At 37.2% G+C, this 20,538-nt stretch overlaps 1 protein-coding gene across 1 annotated transcript in view; it reads left to right on the top strand.

The window, feature by feature from the left end:
- The first annotated feature begins 186 nt into the window (after nt 1-186).
- Nucleotides 187-20,538, top strand: part of LOC131356295 (leukocyte immunoglobulin-like receptor subfamily B member 2) — a 62,327-nt gene continuing 41,975 nt past the window's right edge. The window contains exons 1-8 of the mRNA XM_058395195.1: nt 187-594; nt 6,302-6,337; nt 6,694-6,984; nt 7,539-7,802; nt 9,572-9,844; nt 10,426-10,680; nt 12,196-12,251; nt 13,029-13,121. Of these exons, the coding sequence (XP_058251178.1) occupies nt 564-594; nt 6,302-6,337; nt 6,694-6,984; nt 7,539-7,802; nt 9,572-9,844; nt 10,426-10,680; nt 12,196-12,251; nt 13,029-13,121 (1,299 nt within the window). The 5' untranslated portion in view covers nt 187-563. The remainder of the gene's footprint in view (nt 595-6,301; nt 6,338-6,693; nt 6,985-7,538; nt 7,803-9,571; nt 9,845-10,425; nt 10,681-12,195; nt 12,252-13,028; nt 13,122-20,538) is intronic.

The raw sequence follows: 20,538 nt of genomic DNA, 5'->3' as shown, positions 1-20,538 counted from the left end.
CGGTTAATAAAGTTTTATCTTAAAGACAGATAACTCGATCCTGCAGTATTATTCAGTGTCAGTAGAGAATCTCAGTGCAGTAAAATAAATAAATAAACATTGTTATATCAGAATAAATAAGCTTTACAACAGTATCAAGTATCAGAAATAAAGCAGAAACATTTGCTTGACCAGCATCATCAGCAGCACACTTTCAAAATTATTCATTTGTTTAATTCTGCAGAACGCACAATCCACTGATCATTTAGATGGCGCACTTATTACGGGGTTCCATTTCCAGTCTCGCGCGAGAACTCTGATCTCACGTGTGATCTTGCGTTATTTCCTTATTATTTCTGGCGTATGTTCGGTTGTGAAACGCAGTTTGCGCAGTGTGAAACCTCCTGTCGCCGTTCCATCGTTCAGTGGGTACACAGCAGCGAGTGAATGCTCCTGCAGAGAGTCGTGCAGTGTGAAAACAACCGTGATCCGACGACTTTGAAAATCGTGCAGTGTGAACTTGGCATTGGAAAACAGGAAGTGGTAGGACTTTAACACACACAGTCAGTCATTAGAGGGACAGGATGGAGCTCAGTCCACTCTCTGTGATGCTCTGTGAGTAAATGTTCTCTTTGTGTCTTCATTAGAGTGAGTGGTGGGGTATAAAGTTGTTCATCTGCAGTCTGAATGTCCTGAGTGATGAGTTTATTGTGTGATTAGGACATTTGTGTGTACTTCAGCATGACTGCTCAGGGGGATCCAGTGGCAGACTGGGATAATAAATCAGGCTGGGATTTTGACTCCATCCCAGGCCACCTTTGCTGCTGCTGCCGTCACCCCCACCCTATTCATGTAATCCACCAGACAATCGTGTAGGCTAACCCTATTATTTGATGTAACGGGTAGACTACCAGAAGAATTATAAATGAATAAATAGGTCTAAATGAACCCTCAAAAACTCAGTAGGAATACACCATTTATACTACACACCACAGACAAATATAAAATTGGCTTACACTTTAAAAAAAAAAAGAGATAATAAGAGATACATATTCAAATGTTGAAATATACAGTATATATATATATATATATATATATATATATATATATATATATATATATATATATATATATATATATATATATATTATGAATTTCCAGTGATCAAGTACAGTATATCAAAACTATCACAAACACAAACTTAAATGCTACGACAGTATAAATAACAGATAACAATGTTCACTCAGTGGCATAAGAACAGACCAGTAAGATTAACAGTAACTAATTAGCAGTAGTAAACAAAAAAAACAACAAAAAACTTTCTAGTAACTAAAAAATACTGTATCCCCATCTCTAAAACAGTGTGCTAGTTTGTCATTTTCTAACATGTTGCAATGTGCTCTTTTAAAACTTTTGTATTTATATTATTTAAAAAATATATTTTATGAACACCATTACTTGCACAAAGTGGATTTATTAGGTGATAGTTAGCCATGCTGTAGATGTGTAGGTACAGGTAATAAAATTTTTATTCATTAAAAAAAAATCTTGATGTTTTTAACACTTACACATGTCTGTTCTACTTCTATGCTATCTAATTGATTTTTTCTATTTATTATATAAAAGCCTCGACCTACTAACACTAGTACTCTCTATTCTATCTACTTTTTATTCTTTTTATTTATTATAAAAGAAAATTGCTACATGTACTGCGTTAGACTAAACGAGACTTGTTACAGCACAGTATTTACGTATTGTTGCTCATTTGTTTCGTTTGATTTTATCTATTGTATGTTGCTTTGGATGAAAGCATCCGTCATCAATGATGATGTAAATGTCATGTAAATGTAATTTTGACTGACCTGATCCCTTACTGGTGAACATGGCTGTAGTTTTGCAGCAGATATCTGTTATGAGAAGGGTTTAGTTTGATGTGTATCTACTCTCAGTAACTATGATAGTTCAACAGGTAAGAGTACAAGTAGAGCGAGTTGAAAACACGAGTCTGTATTGTTGGAATCTGTACCTGATGATCATCTTCTGGTGGTGTTTCCTGTATACAGAAACATGTTTTGTGTTAAAAACCATATTAATTATTAACATTTTATACAGCTTATGGTTACAGTAAATCTTATCCAGCTTATCCAGAAGCACATCCAGGACATCCACATTCAGGAAGAAAATGTGAAACTTTAAACAGAGAAAATACTTTATAACCTACAGTAATATTTTTGTTACTATTATGGTCTGTTTCGGAAGCATCTCCATGCCATAAGTTCATTCTAATACACATTAACATCAAACTATTGTCTATTTTAATTCACTTATTTTGGTCAAATCTATCAAAGAATTATGCAGAAATAAGCACGTCATTAGCCTTGTATGCTGACACATACAGGGCAGATCTGAGGACAGAGACAAGTTGGCAATTTGTGGTTTAGCTTCTTTCTTGTGTGTTCAGCAATGAAGAAGGGGAGAAGGCGTTAAGCTGGATGTGTTAAAGCAATAACTGACTTTTAAAAATATTAATATATTTGCATGTTGCATGCATTCAAGTTGTTGATGACAAGTTCTGAGGCTATCACCCGCATCATGCAGTAGAACTGTTCTACACTCTCTCTCACACACACACACACACACACACACACACACACACTCTCATTCAGGACTGAACTGTATATCGACTCTTTGTCTCTCTCACACACAGATACACACACACTCTCTCTTGACTGTGTGGACACGCACACACAATTTATATTGTTCATTACTTATTGCACTACCTCTACCTGTCATCCGCTGCTATAGTCATATTTAAGTTTATTTCTATTTGCACTACCTCAACCGCTGCTGTGTATTTTTGCACAATACTTTTTTACATCATTTCACTTTATCTTATTTTATTTCACTTACATTCCATTACACATGTTCTTTTATTTCTTTTCAGCGCTAAGTGTCCTGTGTTCTTTTGTGTTGTCTTTCTTGTATTTATTGTCTTTTGCACTGTCTTGTCTATGCTCTGTTTGCACCTAGCTGCACACTGTGCACTTTACGTGGCTAAGACAAACTTCTGTCCTAGCTCTGTGGTGTTGTTTTGTGTTGAACTTGTTGTTGTATGTTTATGTAGCACCAGGTCCTGGAGAAACGTCGTTTCATTTCACTATGTACTGCGTCAGCTATATGTGGTTGAAATGACAATAAAGCTTCTTGAATCTTGAATCTTGAATCTTGAAAAATCAATATGCATTAGACCAGATGTCCAGTATTCAAATGGTCAGTTTGGGTGAGCTTGTGTCCACTCTGGGCTTGGATTACTATTGATGACTAAATTCAAATTCAAATTTTATATCGTCACATACAAAATCATACACAGTACGACATGTAGTGAAATGCTTATTACAACTGTCCTACATTTGAAGAAGAGTATAAAGTATAAAGGAAAGTGTGTGGACAAGAAAAGTATAGGGATACAGGTAATAAAAATATAAATGGAAAAATAGGAAGAGTAAAAAAATAAAAAAAAAACTATCTTAGTAGAAATTAAAGACATGATAAATTATGAAAAACACCAATAGTTACATAAAGCCGATTGTGTATCAGATATACATATACAAATATATGTGTATATAAAAATATAAATATATTAAAATGTGTACATAATATAAATATAGTATAAACATAATAATATAATACAATGTTATACACAATATATTATATTATATATAATAATAAAATGATATAAGTATAATCATATAATATCTATAACTATAATATGATAATAATATGATAATGTAATATAATGTAATATTTATAAAAAATATATAAATAAATTATATATATGTGTGTGTGTGTGTGTGTGTGTGTGTGTGTGTGTGTATAAACAACTATAATATATGGTATATACATGTATGTAGATAGAAAAGTCAAATATAATTATAAATGTAATGACAATAAATAATGCTCATGTAATAATTATGTAAAGTGTCGGTGCAGTATGCACGCAAAGATGTACAGTGAGTGTGGTTATTGTGTGTGCAGAGTAGTGCAGGGTATACAAGTAGTGCAATTTGTGTGTGCAACAATCAGCTGAGGTAGAATGTCATGTTCATGTATGGGGTAAGTCTAGAAAGTCTAGATCCTAGGTGTACTGGTTGAGGGCCCGAATGGCCTGTGGGAAGAAGCTCCTCCTCATTCACTCTATGTTTGCCTTCAAGGAACGGAAACATTTCCCTGACCACAACAGAGAGAAGAGTCCATTTTTGGGATGACTGAGGTCCTTCATTATCTTCCTGGCCTTGGTCCAGCACCACTTGCTGTATATAGTGTCCAGGTCAGGAAGCTCGGTGCGGATGGTACGCTCGGTGCGGATGGTACGCTCGGCTGATCGAGCCCTCTGGAGAGCTTGCCTGTCCTGTTTGGTGCTGTTCCCAAACCAGGCTGTGATACTTCCCGTCAGGATGCTCTCAATGGTGCAAGTGTAGAATGTCTTTAGCACCTTTGAGGGCAGTTTAAAGTCCTTCAGGCGTCTGAGATGATAAAGACTTCTTCACCAGGGTGTTAATGTGACAGGACCATGTCAGGTCCTGCGTGATGTAAACACCTAGGTACCGGAAACTGTCCACTCCCTCCATTGGGGACCCTTTGATAGTCAGGGGCTGGTAATTCCTCTCCTGCTTGGTGCTGAAGTCCACTATCAGCTCCTTAGTCTTGCTGACATTCAGGAGGAGATTGTTGGCCTGGCACCATAATTCCAGTTTTCTAACCTCCTCTAGGTAGGCCGTCTCATCGTTGTTGGAGATCAGGCCCACCACCACAGTATCATCCGCAAACCTAATAATGTTGTTGGAGCTGGAAGTGGCCACACAGTCGTAGGTGTACAGAGAGTACAGCAGGGGGCTCAGAACACAACCCTGGGGGGCTCCAGTGCTGAGGGTGAGTGTGGGTGAGACATGGTTGCCCAACCATACCGCCTGTGGTCTGTCTGTCAGGAAGTTGGAGATCCAGCGACACAGGGATGGGCTGAGGCCCAGGATCTCCAATTTAGTGGTGAGTATGGAGGGAATTATGAACACTGAACTGTAGTCTGAACTGTGGTGACTAATTATTATCTCCATGTTTAAAAGAAGAGCAATAATTATGCAGACATAAACACTCATTAGTCCTGTACATACACAGAGTAGTGACTGTGTTAGAGGCCCGACCCCAGAGAGTTGTTTACGGATGTGGTTTATTTTCTATTTTAATGTAGTGGTGCAAAGTCAGCTGAGAAAAAGCAGAGGAGGTCTAAAGATGGATGTATGAAAGCAATCCATAACTTTAAACTTTTTAACTGTTGATAATGTGAGTAAATTTAAATGCACGCTCGACTAAAGAGTGTTGGGAATTCCCTGACAATTTGTGGCTTTTCGATATAGGACTGCCTCAGGGTATCTGGTGGCATAGTCCATGAAGTACAAGATTTACTTATGCCCCCTTGGATGGGGTGGAGGTGTGGAGGCCACAGCCAGCTAGCCAGGGCTTGTTGACATGAACCAGAGTGGGTAGGTCAGGCTCAGTGGGCATGGGATTGTTGCTGGGTCCCAGAGTGGGGAGGCTTTCAAGTGGCTTCATCTTGGTGAGCAAGGGGTGGGCATCATGGCAGGGGTCAGGGAGAGGAACGGCGCCGGAGAGGGAGAGTTTCTACAGAGCTATAAGCTCTTCAGTGGCTACATGCAGGATCTGAGGCTGCATTGCCTGTGCCCAGGTGAAAGAAGACTTGGGGTCGGTGTGAGTCAGGCTGCTCTCCCCTGGCGATTTCAAGAAGAGCATACAGTATCTATTTGAGGCTGCCGAGGCTGTTAGGCTGATGGCCTTGTGCTTTTCAGGCAGCAGAGCTCTGAAGAACCAGCCCATTGTGTCTGTTTTGTCCAATTCCATGTGGCTGAGTCTCTAAGAAAATGTCATGCAGGAAAATCACTTTAAAGTAGAAGTGACGTATTAAGGCCCCCTCACCACCACCACCACCACCACCACCACCTTCCCCCTTTTCAGTGTGATAGTCAAAGTACTTTTATGTCCATTATCACACTTCTTTAATAATATTATGTGCTACATATTAGATTACTTTGTGCAATAAAGTTGGAAAAATATAGTGACCTTTGTATGCATCAGTGATTTTTTTTTTAATTATGTAGAGAGGTTACAATGTATATATTTCAGATTGTAGATTATTTATTTCCTAAACATGATTTAATCTTGTGGGTTTGTGTCTTAAATGCTCTGTTTTCATTAACAGATTGAATATTTTCCATATTTACATTATGCTCTGTTTCTTCTCCCTTTTTAGTGCTGATTTCACTTTTACCAGTGACCCAGGCTCAAGGTGATTTATATATAGTTTATCTTTTATAAGGTTGTGTATTATTAATGCAGTTTTTATAGCTCTAATCAAAGGATAGCTGCAACGCCAGATATAAATAAATAGGTTTACACTGCTTAAATGCCTTAACATATTAGATATAAAACAGCACAAGTTTAATGACAGCAGCACAAGAGAGTAACTGACAGAACTAGTGCTAAATAAAATGCTCCATGATGCCCCTGATTTCTTCAGTATTATCATATCAGTATCAACAAGTAACAAAAACATGCACTCATACTCTCATTAAACTTGATATTAGTAGTGTAGACTTGGGAATGACTTTATGTAAGGTTTATTAACAACAGAATGTTTTATAGGGAGTCCTAAAGCTGTGGTGTCCATAACGCCTGATACACATGTGTTCATTGAAGAGATTGTTACTCTCAGATGTGACATACAGGGAGGAGGAGATACTCAGTGGACTTACAGCTGGATGAAAAATAATAATGAAATCAGAGGGGACAGATTGAGATACTACACAGACAAAATGCAGGAGTTCAGAATCCGGGCTGTTAAAGACTCTGACAGTGGTACCTACACCTGCAGAGGAGATGGGAGTGACTCTCAGATCTCAGAGATCAGTGATGCTGTTACACTGACTGTATCAGGTGAGTCTGTGTGTGTTTTTATTTCTTAATTAATGTTAACATTATTTTACATTGTTCAGATTTTGAGCTGTCAGTAACTGAGTCCCTGTTTCTTTAATGTTGACTTTCACTTCCCTGTCTAGTAGACAACAATTTCTTTCACAACGATCATCATCATATCTTTTTATATATATATATATGTTTGCAGTATAATTGTGGTGAGTCAGTCTGATTAATAGAACACACCAAGAAACATTTTAGCATAGAGTTTATAATATTATATAACACCTGTCTGCAATGGCTTTACTGTAGGAAGTCATGTTTTTGCTCATTTTGAAAAAGACCCATACATGTTCAGATGGTGATGCAGGATTTGTGCAGGATCCATAAAATAACAATCTAAAATCAGCAATACAGTGTTTCTACACTTCAGTCGAATCATGAATTTTGTTCCAAAGTAAGTATACAACTGTACCATTGTGTATTAAATGTTTGTTTTAGACACAAAGCATCTGTTAGACACAGTGAATCTACTGCTTATGTTGTAAAATGACTCCATCATTTCATACCAACAGCAAAACCCAAACTGACTGTGAGAGTGAATCCTCAGAGCTCCGTCTACACTGGAGACACCGTCACTCTGAGCTGTGAGCTGCAGCAGGAGACTGGATGGGAGTTTCAGTGGTACAAAAATAATCAGTTACAGAATCTGAACAGTGAACAAGAGAACACACTTAAAGTGACAGTCGATAATGCAGGAGAAACAGAGTACAAGTGTCGAGCTCGCAGGGGAAACTGCCACACAGAGCTCAGTGATCCTGTCAAGATTACAGTGAGAGGTATGTCATAATTCTTTTCCTTTTTTCATCATACGTGTTAGAAGGTGTATGAAAAAATATTGTTTAATTATTTTAATTCCTTGTTATTCCAGAAAATAATCATGAAATACATATAGTATGTTTAAAAATATTGTCATTTGTGGCTGGAGAGATCCAATGCAAAACTTTAAACGCATTTTAATTAACAAATAAAAAAACCCTGAGGTAAAGCTATAACTTTGTTTTTTGATGTGTAAACCCCTTCAGGACAGAGGAGTTCATGTTTTGCACTTATGAGATTTTGGTGGGAAAGTATGGCTGTGCAATTTTGGACATACAGTTATACTCATAACTACACATTATAAGTGTTTTTTATTCATAGTTTATGTTTGTAACTATTACTCAATAACTTTTGTACTTAAACAGGGTTGTGTACAATTGTACAACTGTTTCTGTAAGAAAACATGAATGCTAACAAATTATTCTGGAAATCACACAAAACATATGCTCATGCTCACCTCTTATTGTGGGTGTTTTTATTCTTCTCAGTGCTGTTCTATTTTCTTCTACCAGCAACATAATCACAAGTGTGGAAGTGCAATTATAATCAGTCCATTAAAGACAGTATACAGTGTCCAGTAAAGTTCAACTGGATCTAGATTTGTTGTTTACTGTACATTTACAGACATTTAAGTGTTAAAATTAAAAGATCTCAAAGAATATAAAACATTTATAGGAGTTGGATGAAATAATGTGAACACAGATGAAATATGTAGTATCTTTTCATTAATAAGTAGTTGGACCACCATTTGCATTTAATACAGCTTCCAGTCTTCTTGGAATAGATTCATATAACTTCTGAACATCTTTGAACTTTGTACCATTCATCTAGCAGAGTATCTTCTAGTTGCTTCAGAGAAGTTGGAGCAGGGAACCTGCTTCTCACACTTCTCTCCAAAATTTCCCGCACTGGTTTGATGATAATCAAGTCAGGTGATTTAGCTGGCCAGGGCAGATGTTAAAGTTCATACTGGTGCTCCTCAAACCAAGACTAAACTGTTTTGGTTGTGTGTATGGGTGATCTGCTGGTGGGAATAATGTACATGATTCCTCAGACCATATCACTCATTTCAAGTCTTCTGCTGTCCAGGTTTTATGATCATGACACCATCTTTTTTTCTTTTCTTTTTTTGCATTTTTGTATTGTTTTCTGTGATTAATGGTTTACCATTTGCAACTCTTTCATGGATGGTGGCTTTGTGAAGTTCTCTGCAGAGAAACATGACCTTAAAGGTGGACATTAAGTTCTGCTGTCACTTTTGCTGCACTAGTTTTGTGTTGTTTGGACACCATTCTTGATTGAGTTCGACAGTCCCTATCATTAAGTTTTGATTTCTTCTTTTCTGATGAAGTCCTGCCATGCTTTCTATACACAGTCATAATCATGGACACTACTGCTCTTTAAAACACCAAAGAAATGTCTTAAACTAACCATTGATGAGCACAATTGTCTTATACTGGCATGTAACATAAACAATATATAGTAACAAAAAATAAATAACTCAATCACGACAGTTGTTTTTTTCCGCAGTAGCCTACACAAATAATATTAACCCCTATTACAATGGGTGTTCACATTATTTTGTCAGACCCCTGAATCTGTAAATTAGCTAATAGTGTTAATAAAACAAAAATGTTGTGTTCACTATTCCACTATTCCTATATCATCATTATACACCATGATGATAAATTCATCATGACAATTTAGATGTTCTATTATTTTTCTACAGCAAGACCTAAACCAGTGGCATCCATAAATCCTGATAATCAGGTGTTCAGTGGAGAGAACGTCACTCTGATATGTAACATACAGGATGAAAGTGTCTCTAGCTGGCAGTACAGCTGGTATAAAGATGCTTCACACAGTCCTGTCAGTAGTGGACAGGTGTACAGTATCAGTGGTGTTGAAGTGACCCACACAGGTAAATACACCTGTAGAGGAGCAGAGAGAGGAGGTTCACGCTCCTCACACTCCAGTGATGCTGTTACACTGACTGTATCAGGTGAGTCTGTGGGTGTTTTTATTTCTTATTTAATATGTTTACATTATTTTTTGGCTTCAGATTTTGAGCTGTCTGTAACTGAGTCCCTGTTTCTTTAATGTTGACTTTCACTTCCCTGTCTAGTAGACACCAATTTCTTTCACAATGATCATCATCATATCTTTTAAAGTACCATCTGGGTTTTATATTAAGTGTGCAGTATAATTGTGGTGAGTCAGTCTGATTAATAGAACACAGTGAACATTAAGAAAGAAGGCAGTAAATCTCACCTTGTGTTGGCTCTGCCATTGTCTGATTTATTAGAAGATCATTTGAGGCATTGGAATTGGATGATTTTGATGATCAGCATCATCCACATCAGTCTCTGCCTCAACACCTGAGGTTAAAGTCTTTCATGATATTTAAATACAAGCCTCATTATCTTCTTTTTACTTGACTGTCTGTTCACACTAACACTGCTGTGGTGTGTGTATTTATGGTTATTTGAATACTTTATAATATTTTAGAACACCTGTCGGCAATGGCTTTATTGTATGAAGTTGTGTTTTTGCTCTGACTCCTTCATCATTTCATACCAACAGCAAAACCCAAGCCGACTGTGAGAGTGAATCCTCAGACTTCCGTCTACACTGGAGACACCGTCACTCTGAGCTGTGAGCTGCAGCAGGAGTTTGAATGGTACAAAAATAATCAGCTGTTACAGAATCTGAACAGTGAACAAGAGAACACACTTAAAGTGACAGTCGATAATGCAGGAGAAACAGAGTACAAGTGTCGAGCTCGCAGGGGAAACTGCCACACAGAGCTCAGTGATCCTGTCAAGATTACAGTGAGAGGTATGTCATAATTCTTTTCCTTTTTTCATCATACGTGTTAGAAGGTGTATGAAAAAATATTGTTTAATTATTTTAATTCCTTGTTATTCCAGAAAATAATCATGAAATACATATAGTATGTTTAAAAATATTGTCATTTGTGGCTGGAGAGATCCAATGCAAAACTTTAAACGCATTTTAATTAACAAATAAAAAAACCCTGAGGTAAAGCTATAACTTTGTTTTTTGACATGTAAACCCCTTCAGGACAGAGGAGTTCATGTTTTGCACTTATGAGATTTTGGTGGGAAAGTATGGCTGTGCAATTTTGGACATACAGTTATACTCATAACTACACATTATAAGTGTTTTTTATTCATAGTTCATGTTTGTAACTATTACTCATATTATTATATGATTTTTTCCTCTTTTTATCACCTGTATTAGAAGGGGTAAGAAAAAATATTGTTAAATTATTGTAATTCCTTGTTGTTGCAGAAAGTTTAAAATAAAAATGAAATATATATATATATATATATATATATATATATATATATATATATATATATATATATATATATATATATATATATATATATACATGTTTTTAAAAAGTATTTGTCATTTGTGGCTGGAGAAATCCAATGCTAAACTTTTTTAATTAACAAATAAAAAAAAACCTGAGGTAAAAGAGATGACTTTCTGTTTTCTGACATGTAAACGTCTTCAGGACAGAGAAGTTTAAGTTTTGTTCTGCTGTAACATGAAAGCTGCATTTTTATATCTATTTATTAAAAGATTTTTTTGTTTCTAAAAAAAATAGCAGTGTAAACACAACATACCATATTGAAGAGAATAATAACTCGTTTATCTCCACAAACTGTTGTAAAGTCTTAAGGGTTAAGCACAAATTGCAATTAAAATCATAAAATTTTACACAAAACCTGCCCCATACTGCATTTTAAATTATAATTTCATTTCAGTAAGCTTTTTGAACTTTGTACAAATTCAATGTGTGTGTGTGTGTCATACTGAAACTGTTTTAATAATGAAGACTGGGTTTATGTGAGGAAAAATATGGCTATGCAATTTAGACGTACAGTTACACTCATCTAACTACACTTTATAAGTGTTTTATCCATAGATCATGTTTGAAACTATTACTCACTTTATAGTCGGGCTTTTGTAATCAGGGCTGTGTTGTAAATGTGTCTCTGTAAGAAACCATGACTGCTGACAAATTATTGTGGAAATAACACATCACATCACCTCATGCTCACCTCTTTCTACATAACACTTTTCTATTTTCTTCTGCCACTGACATAATCACAAGTATGGAAGTGCAATGATATTCATTAATCCTAAAAGACTTACAGCCCAGTAGAGTTGAACTAGATCTAGATTTGAAGTATAAACTCTATTTTAATTGTGTATAATTTAATATCCACATCAATATTTGTGTGGTAATTTAGATGAGTTAATAATAATAATAATAATATTTCAGGATATTAATTAATGATGTCTGATTTCCACTAGAAAAGGCCAGTGTGGCTGATGATACTGTCCACTCAGAGCTGAACCACAACATGGAGGTAAGGCTCATGACTTTTACAGCAAAAAAAAACACACACCATCAAGTAACTGATTTTTAAAGCAGTATTAGTTAGATTTATTAGGCAGGTCATCTAGCAGTTAGAGTGTCCATGTACACAAAACGCCACCTCACAGAATCTGTAAGAGTTCATCCATGTCCAAGGAAGCTTTCTAGGTCATTTTCCATCATCTCAGTCTACATGGACAGTTTATGACAGAGTTAACGAGGAACATACAAAATACTGAAATAACTGATTTGTTTCCTCGGTCACTGATTCAACAAGTTAACTAGTTTATAACATCAGTGACAGCAATATCAGGAGAAATGTATTTATAAATGTGTTTATTGTCTCTTTCTTTCTCTCTGCAGTGAGCCATGTGTCTGTTCTGATGAAGCTACAGTTATCAAACAGATAGAAGGAAAACCTATAGACAGACAGACAGACAGACAGACAGACAGACAGACAGACAGACAGACAGATAGATAGATAGATAGATAGATAGATAGATAGATAGATAGATAGATAGATAGATAGATAGATAGATAGATCAGTTTAATAATCTAAAAGGAAAATTCACACATTAGAGCAACAGCAAAAGAATAGCATATGCAGTAGGAAATAATCAAGAATAATAAAATAAATGTAATCTATAATATTATAAATGTTATTAAAAATAAATATCAGATTGGTAGATCTCCAACATCTTACTACAAACATTAAAGCATCTGAGCTTCCTCAGAAAGTAAAGTCTACTCATCCCCTTCCCGTACACAGCAGCAGAGTCTACTCATCCCCTTCCCGTACACAGCAGTAGAGTCTACTCATCCCCTTCCCGTACACAGCAGTAGAGTCTACTCATCCCCTTCCCGTACACAGCAGTAGAGTCTACTCATCCCCTTCCCGTACACAGCAGTAGAGTCTACTCATCCCCTTCCCGTACACAGCAGTAGAGTCTACTCATCCCCTTCCCGTACACAGCAGTAGAGTCTACTCATCCCCTTCCCGTACACAGCAGTAGAGTCTACTCATCCCCTTCCTGTATACAGCAGTAGAGTCTACTCATCCCCTTCCTTTACACAGCAGTAGAGTCTACTCATCCCCTTCCTGTACACAGCAGTAGAGGCTACTCATCCCCTTCCTGTACACAGCAGTAGAGTCTACTCATCCCCTTCCTGTACACAGCAGTAGAGGCTACTCATCCCCTTTCTGTATACAGCAGTAGAGTCTACTCATCCCCTTCCTGTACACAGCAGTAGAGTCTACTCATCCCCTTCCTGTACACAGCAGTAGAGTCTACTCATCCCCTTCCTGTACACAGCAGTAGAGTCCACTCATCCCCTTCCTGTATACAGGAACATTTCTTATAGATAGATAGATAGATAGATAGATAGATAGATAGATAGATAGATAGATAGATAGATAGATAGATAGATAGATAGATAGATAGATAGATAGATAGATATTTTACTTATTAACTTTTTGACTCTTTTTATACTCCTTCTGTATATATACATGTGGCACATTTGCATATTTTAAAGCATTTAAAAATTTATAATTCATAATGAATATAGTTTTATTTAATGCACTTTTAACTGGATACATGCTATACAAGTACAAGAAAAATAAGGTCAGAAACGAGAGTCTAAAATACAGATTTTTCTGTTACTCATATACTAATTCCACTGAAAGTACATTAATTTATGTTTGTGGCTCATTTACATATTTTAATAAAAATGTTTATTTTTATTTTTCTCATATACTTACACTTCAGTGCTTTTGGTTGGTTTTTGGAAACGTGAGTGAAGTCTGTAAGGCCGTCACTGTTTTCTAACAGAAAGTAAGTTAATCTTGTTGATGTACAAAACTTCACTGATGAACGAATTAAGATGAAAGTAAAGTTAACTGAGATGAAGAATTATTTACTTTTATTTGTTCTACAACATGCAGTCCTGGATCAGTGATGTCATGATCTGTTGTTCTGTTTGTAAACACACACACACACTTGCTTTTGAAAATTTTTTATTGTTCATATTTTTGTCTTTACATATGACCTGATGCTTTGTAACTCATCTCACTGTGTTCATAAATGTCCTGATATGACTTTGTTTGTAGCTTAAATAATGTTTGTATTAAAGTTTTATGCATGCACAATACCTATTTTAATAAAGCATTGGAAATGGAATACAGATATTATGCATTCACGAAATCTCTGAAAGTAAATCTGTGTACATGAGCTGGAAGAACATTATTCTAACTATCAATATATGGACTTAGAGACGCCCACACTTTCTTATATGGTATGAAGCACAGGTTTTATCTTAACTTGTTATTGTCCTTGCAGTTCTTTGGGAAATTCTTGAATGATCCTCTAATGCTGTTGCTCTGAAGCTGAGTGTTTTGGTGGATTTGGGGGAGATTCTGCTCCTTCTTGTATTTCTTTATTGTACATCATTGTATATCGTAATAGTGTTTCTATGTTTTTAAGTAATGACAAACAAAAAACAGCAAGAGGGAACAAATTTATTTGATGAATTTCCTCTGGTGTTCTTAGACCTCAGTTTATCCTGATATCAACACAGAAGAGTTTGCTGTGATTAAACCAGGAATCCAACAATTTGGGAATATTTCAGTTTTAGACTGCTGGGTGGAAGAAGGGAAAAAACAGTGACTGAGGCCTCTGTGGAGTCCCAACTGTATAAGTAGTGGATGAGTGGATACTGGATAGTAATCCCAGTTGCATTATGGACTGTATAAAGACTGAACACATGAAATGTCCTTAAACAATTACTGAACAAAACACTGTATTCATAAATAGGTTGCTTTCATGCACGTGTCACTTCCGGCAGCACTGCATGAGCTCCCGGCGCCATCTAGCGGCTGTGTGCGGGACAACATTAACATCTCAGCTATTTAAATAAGTTTGATAAAATATTCCTTTTCCACCTGCTGGTCTATAGATACAGAAAACCTGAGACATGTCTTTGTAATAGAGAGATCGGTGGATGTCTGGAACTGTGTTTACAGTGTGTTACTATTGATGTTTAAAGTAAAGAAGAGAGAACATTTATTTATTATTCTAAACATCAACATAAATCAAATTTGAACATAAAATATCATCTGATTTGAATGAATGTTAAGTGATTATTAAAGTTCTCTGTGGTATTATTAGCATTAGAAACTATTTGTCCTGTTTGCTCTCAGACAAAGGAATCAATTCTACACTGAATTTATTTCTATAAACATTTATTTCCAGCACACTATAAACTCATGGCTTAGAATAAACAGTACACAATAACTAGTTTAAAGAAACTTGTTAGGGTGTTCCTTATTTTTTGTCCTGATTGTTGAGAGGTTTATTATAAACACTTGTAGGGTTTGTAGCTGCACACACATTCATCATTAGTAGATCACATGATCATAAAATGTTCATTACAGAAATACTTGATAGCAAAGAGTAATTTTTGTTTTATTCACTTTTCCTGATAAATCTCTGAACCACTCAAAGCACACAGCTTACCCACAGCATGTCCCATTAAACCTGCTGTGAGAAACCCCGGATTTCACTCCAATATACCATCATTCAACAGATAGAGGGCGCTGTGCACATTTATGTAGGAACTTTACAGGTACATTTAACATTTTACTTATTTACACACCGTTAATAAAAAATAAGTTATAATCTGCTGCAGGGACGAGACACACACTGAGAGCAGGTGAATATAACACATTTCAACACATCAATATGGTGAAGTTAAAACTCTAGCCTTATACAAACATACACATTAAAACTGTCAGAAAGCCTGTCATAGGAACTAATGTTGTTTCCATACGTTCCAGTTTCAGTGTAGTGCACAGGAAGACAGGACTGTTTAATAAATGGATCTCTGTAAAGAATCTCTTCTCCAGCTGCTGATTCTCTGAGAGGAAGCCTGTCCATAATCGACCTCCTCTGTCAGAGGAACTGAATTTGTAGTGAAGATTCATTACAGCAAAAACAAACACCCGACTGTGTAAAACACATGACTGCTTCAGCAGATTGTTCCTGCTTTTTAAAGACTGCATTATCGTGCAGGATGTGAAGGAGCAAATCATTGGTTGGATGTATTGAAGAATCCACCCCTTATTAGTCAGGATTAAAACCATACAGCAGTTACCACTAGAGGGAGTCAAAGACATTTTAGTTTCACTTTTCAATCACTGACCCCCACATACTGAGTTACTGTAGCCTTCCTGTCAGCTCCAAGCAGTCTGACCATTCTCCTCTGACCTCTCTCACCAACAAGGCTTTCTTTTTGTGTAATCTATATAGACTGGTGTGTGTGTGTGTTACTGCATGAGTGCATTGTGCTGTGGCTTCATGATTGGCTGATTTTGATAATTGCATGAATGAGCAAGTATATTATTATAAAGTAGACAGTAAGAAATTCACATACATTTAAATATTTTTTCCTGTTTACAACACTCTCAGTGTGTTGTTCTTTAATATAAATCACTTTAATCCTAATAAAGTGAAGCATGAGGTTTTACAGTGTCTTTATATGAAATGAATAAAATTGCACATGAATAAATATAATATAGTAAGAAGGATATATTGAGTATGAATGTGTTCAGTCATGTGAAATGTAATTGTTGTAACAGTTTTTATTTGATTGTCCAATAGGAAGTTTCTCCTGTTATGATGGATCTGTTATGAGCCAATCAGAAAAGATTTGTGTAGGGAAGAGACTGGTGTGAGAATAATGTGCTCCAGAACTGTGTAGAGTGTTGAAAAGTGCTGAAATGAGTTAAAATAAGGATTTCTTTGAGAATATTTCCATGTATCCAGTTACTAAACCATAAGTAAAGACTTTAGACTCGTTGTTATGAGCGGACGTCATTAACTGGGACTCCAGGTCACTGGTGTTTAGTCAAGTAGCTTTTATTGTCATTTGAAGCACATACAGCTGGTACAGTACACAGTAACATGAAACAACGTTCCTCCAGGACCATGGTGCTACATAAAACACACAACTACAGGAGACAACACAGAACTAAGTTCACTACACAGACCTACACAGTACTACATAAAGTGCATGTGTGTAAACAGTGCAAGACAGTACAGTACAGTACAATAACTGACCAGGGACAGTGCAGCACTGACCACTACACAGTTTTGTAATGAATAAAGTGCAATAGTAAAATGCTGTGGATTTAAACACAATACAGTTAACAGAAAAACAGATCATTGTGTTTTATTGTTGTAGCAGCAGTCTAAAAAGAAATGTGAAAAAAATTGTAAAGGGCGTATAATGATGTACAGTTCAGCAAGTGTGTGTGTGTGTGTGTGTGTGTGTGTGTGTGTGTGTGTGTGTGTGAAAACTGAAAGTTACCTCACGCTGCAGTGAATAACAATTAATAAATAAACACCAATCCCTCTCTCTCTCACTGCTGCATGATTAAGGAGATCTGAAGCATGTTGTTTGATCGTCTCCTCGGCTGTGTCTTTGCTCCATTTCATTACTGCAGCTGCAAGAGAGGAAAAAGAAACAATTATATATAGACCATTTCATAAATGTAAACAATAACAAACACATAATAACGGCACATTCACCTATTTCAAATGTAATTATTTTCTGTGTTCAGAAATGTCTCTGAAGGTGAGGTGAAGTTTGTTGCCATGTTGCTGTGAACTCTATGGGGCTATTAGCGATCTGCAGAATGCTGACCCCGACGGTCTGTTTATTATCGCCGGAGAAGTCTCAAATCAGTATTCTCTAAATTCTATGGACATGTGGACTTAACACGCTGGATCTTGTTTACACAAACATTCCTGGCACGTCCCATGCGGAGCCCCGCCCCCACCTCGGCTACTCAGACCACATCTCTGTTATGTTAATTCCAGCATACAGACCGCTGGTCAGACGCTCTAAACCGGTTCTGAAACAGTAGAAAACCTGGTCAGCAGGAGACACCTCTGCTCTTCAGGACTGTTTTGAGTTCACTGACTGGAATATGTTCAGGGAGGCTGCGACCAACGGAGACTCTATCAACTTGGAGGAGAACAGAATCAGTGACCGGCTACATCGACAAGTGTATTGATGACATGACCGTCTCCAAGACCATCACCACACACTCCAACCAGAAGCCGTGGATGACCACAAAGGTGCTGCTGAAGTCTAGAGACTCCGCCTTCAGATCAGAGGACAAGACGGCCTTAAAAACAGCAAGGGCCAAACTGTCCCGAGTCACAAAAGAGGCAAAGAGCACATGTCCAGAGAATCCACGGCCACTATAAGGACAGTGGAGATACCCAGCACATGTGGCAGGACATAGAGGTGATCACCAACTACAAGACAACATCACCTGTCTGTGACTCCTCAACACCCACAACTGAACTGTACTGAACACACACACACACTCTCTCTCACACAAGCACACACTCTCACACACAAGCACACACTCTCACACAAACACACACTCTCTCACACAAACACACACTCTCTCACACAAACACACACTCTCTCACACACACACACTCTCACACAAACACACACACTCTCACACACACACACTCTCACACAAGCACACACTCTCTCTCTCACACAAACACACTCTCTCTCTCTCACACAAACACACTCTCTCTCACACAAAAACACACTCACACAAACACACTCTCTCTCTCACAAACACACTCTCTCTCTCACAAACACACTCTCTCTCTCACAAACACACACTCTCTCACACAAACACTCTCTCTCACACACAAACACACTCTCTCTCACACAAAAACACACTCACACAAACACACTCTCTCTCACACAAACACACACTCTCTCACACAAACACACTCTCTCTCACACAAAAACACACTCTCTCTCACACAAAAACACACTCACACAAACACACTCTCTCTCTCACAAACACACTCTCTCTCTCACAAACACTCTCTCTCTCTCACACACACACACACACCTGTGTGACACAAGTGGTTCTCCTGTTACTGGTTTATTTAAAGACTTTTCCTCAAATCCACCGTGAAAACTAAACACAGTAACAACAAAACACAACAAACACATTATTTTGACACACAGTGAAAGCGTGAGGAACAGAAGCAATGGCAGTTTACAGACAGAAAATACAGACAAATAAACAAATACCTCGTTGGCTGCATGCTGTGAGAAAGGGAAATAGTCTTTAAATCTTCTTTATGATAGTTTAAAGTTCTTTTTATGACTAGAATAAACTTTTATCAGAGCATCCATAATGTCCGTGCTTACCGCTAACTTTCTTCACTAAAAACCCTCCCGCTAAATCAGCATCTGCACGAGACCCCGAACCGAGGCTTCAAAATAAAAGTCCCGCAACATACAACAAAAAAAACAATCTATAAAGGTACCAATAACAAACACAGCTTAACTTTAATTACAAAATTGATTTTACAAAACTGTAAACAAAATATATAAACCGTACAAACAATATAAAGGCAGCAGATACACATCTATCCAACAGCTAGCTTTGTCCCATCATGGTAACTAGCTACCGTTAGCTAAACGCTGGTTTCAGTCAGAGTTAGCGTTAGGAGCTAACCGGGCATTACTTTAGAAAACTGCCATAGCAGAAGAAAATATTCCCAACTGTAACGGTGCCGTTAGCTCGTTTCTGCTTGATTTAACATGACCGTCATGTAGGACGGCTAACGTGCTAGCTAGCTAACCTGGCACCAACATTTGTAGCTAGCTAACATTAGCCCTAATGCTAGCTCGACGTGTTAGTTGCCTAGCGCTTAGTTATTTAGACAAAGCTTGTTCAGTCTCTTCTGCTAACGTTACAGTTGTGAGGATTTTCTTCTGCTGTGGCAGTTTTCAAAAGTAATGCCGGTGTTGTGTCCAACTCTGTTTGGGGATCTGTTTCCCCCTAGCCCCGCCCCCGGACATACTTTCTTCCAGAAGTCTACAATATAAAGCTAACACTAAGTACATTTATAATCGGAACTTAGTTGATCTTACCTTAAGTGTCTTCAACTATGAAAATTTCAAAAACAATTGCCAAAGCATCAAACAATTAGTCCAAAAAAAGTTAGACCATTAGAACATTATGTTCTGACAGGCAACCACACAACGTCTGAACTAAATTGAACTTTTATATGTCAGTAATAATTCCTGCCCCTGTCTTACACATCCTTAGACAACCAAAAACTCCTATCCAGATGTTTGAATATTGAACTGCATATCTGCATACAAGAGGGGTCATAGCTAGACATTGTGGTGGGTCTCTCTCTCTCTCTCTCTCTCTCTCTCTCTCTCTC

The sequence above is a fragment of the Hemibagrus wyckioides genome, linkage group LG07 (genome assembly GCF_019097595.1).
Source record: "Hemibagrus wyckioides isolate EC202008001 linkage group LG07, SWU_Hwy_1.0, whole genome shotgun sequence".
In the NCBI taxonomy this organism is placed as follows: Eukaryota; Metazoa; Chordata; class Actinopteri; order Siluriformes; family Bagridae; genus Hemibagrus; species Hemibagrus wyckioides.
The sequence above is the reverse complement of the archived record's forward strand: the minus strand, read 5'-3'. Positions and strand labels throughout refer to the sequence as shown.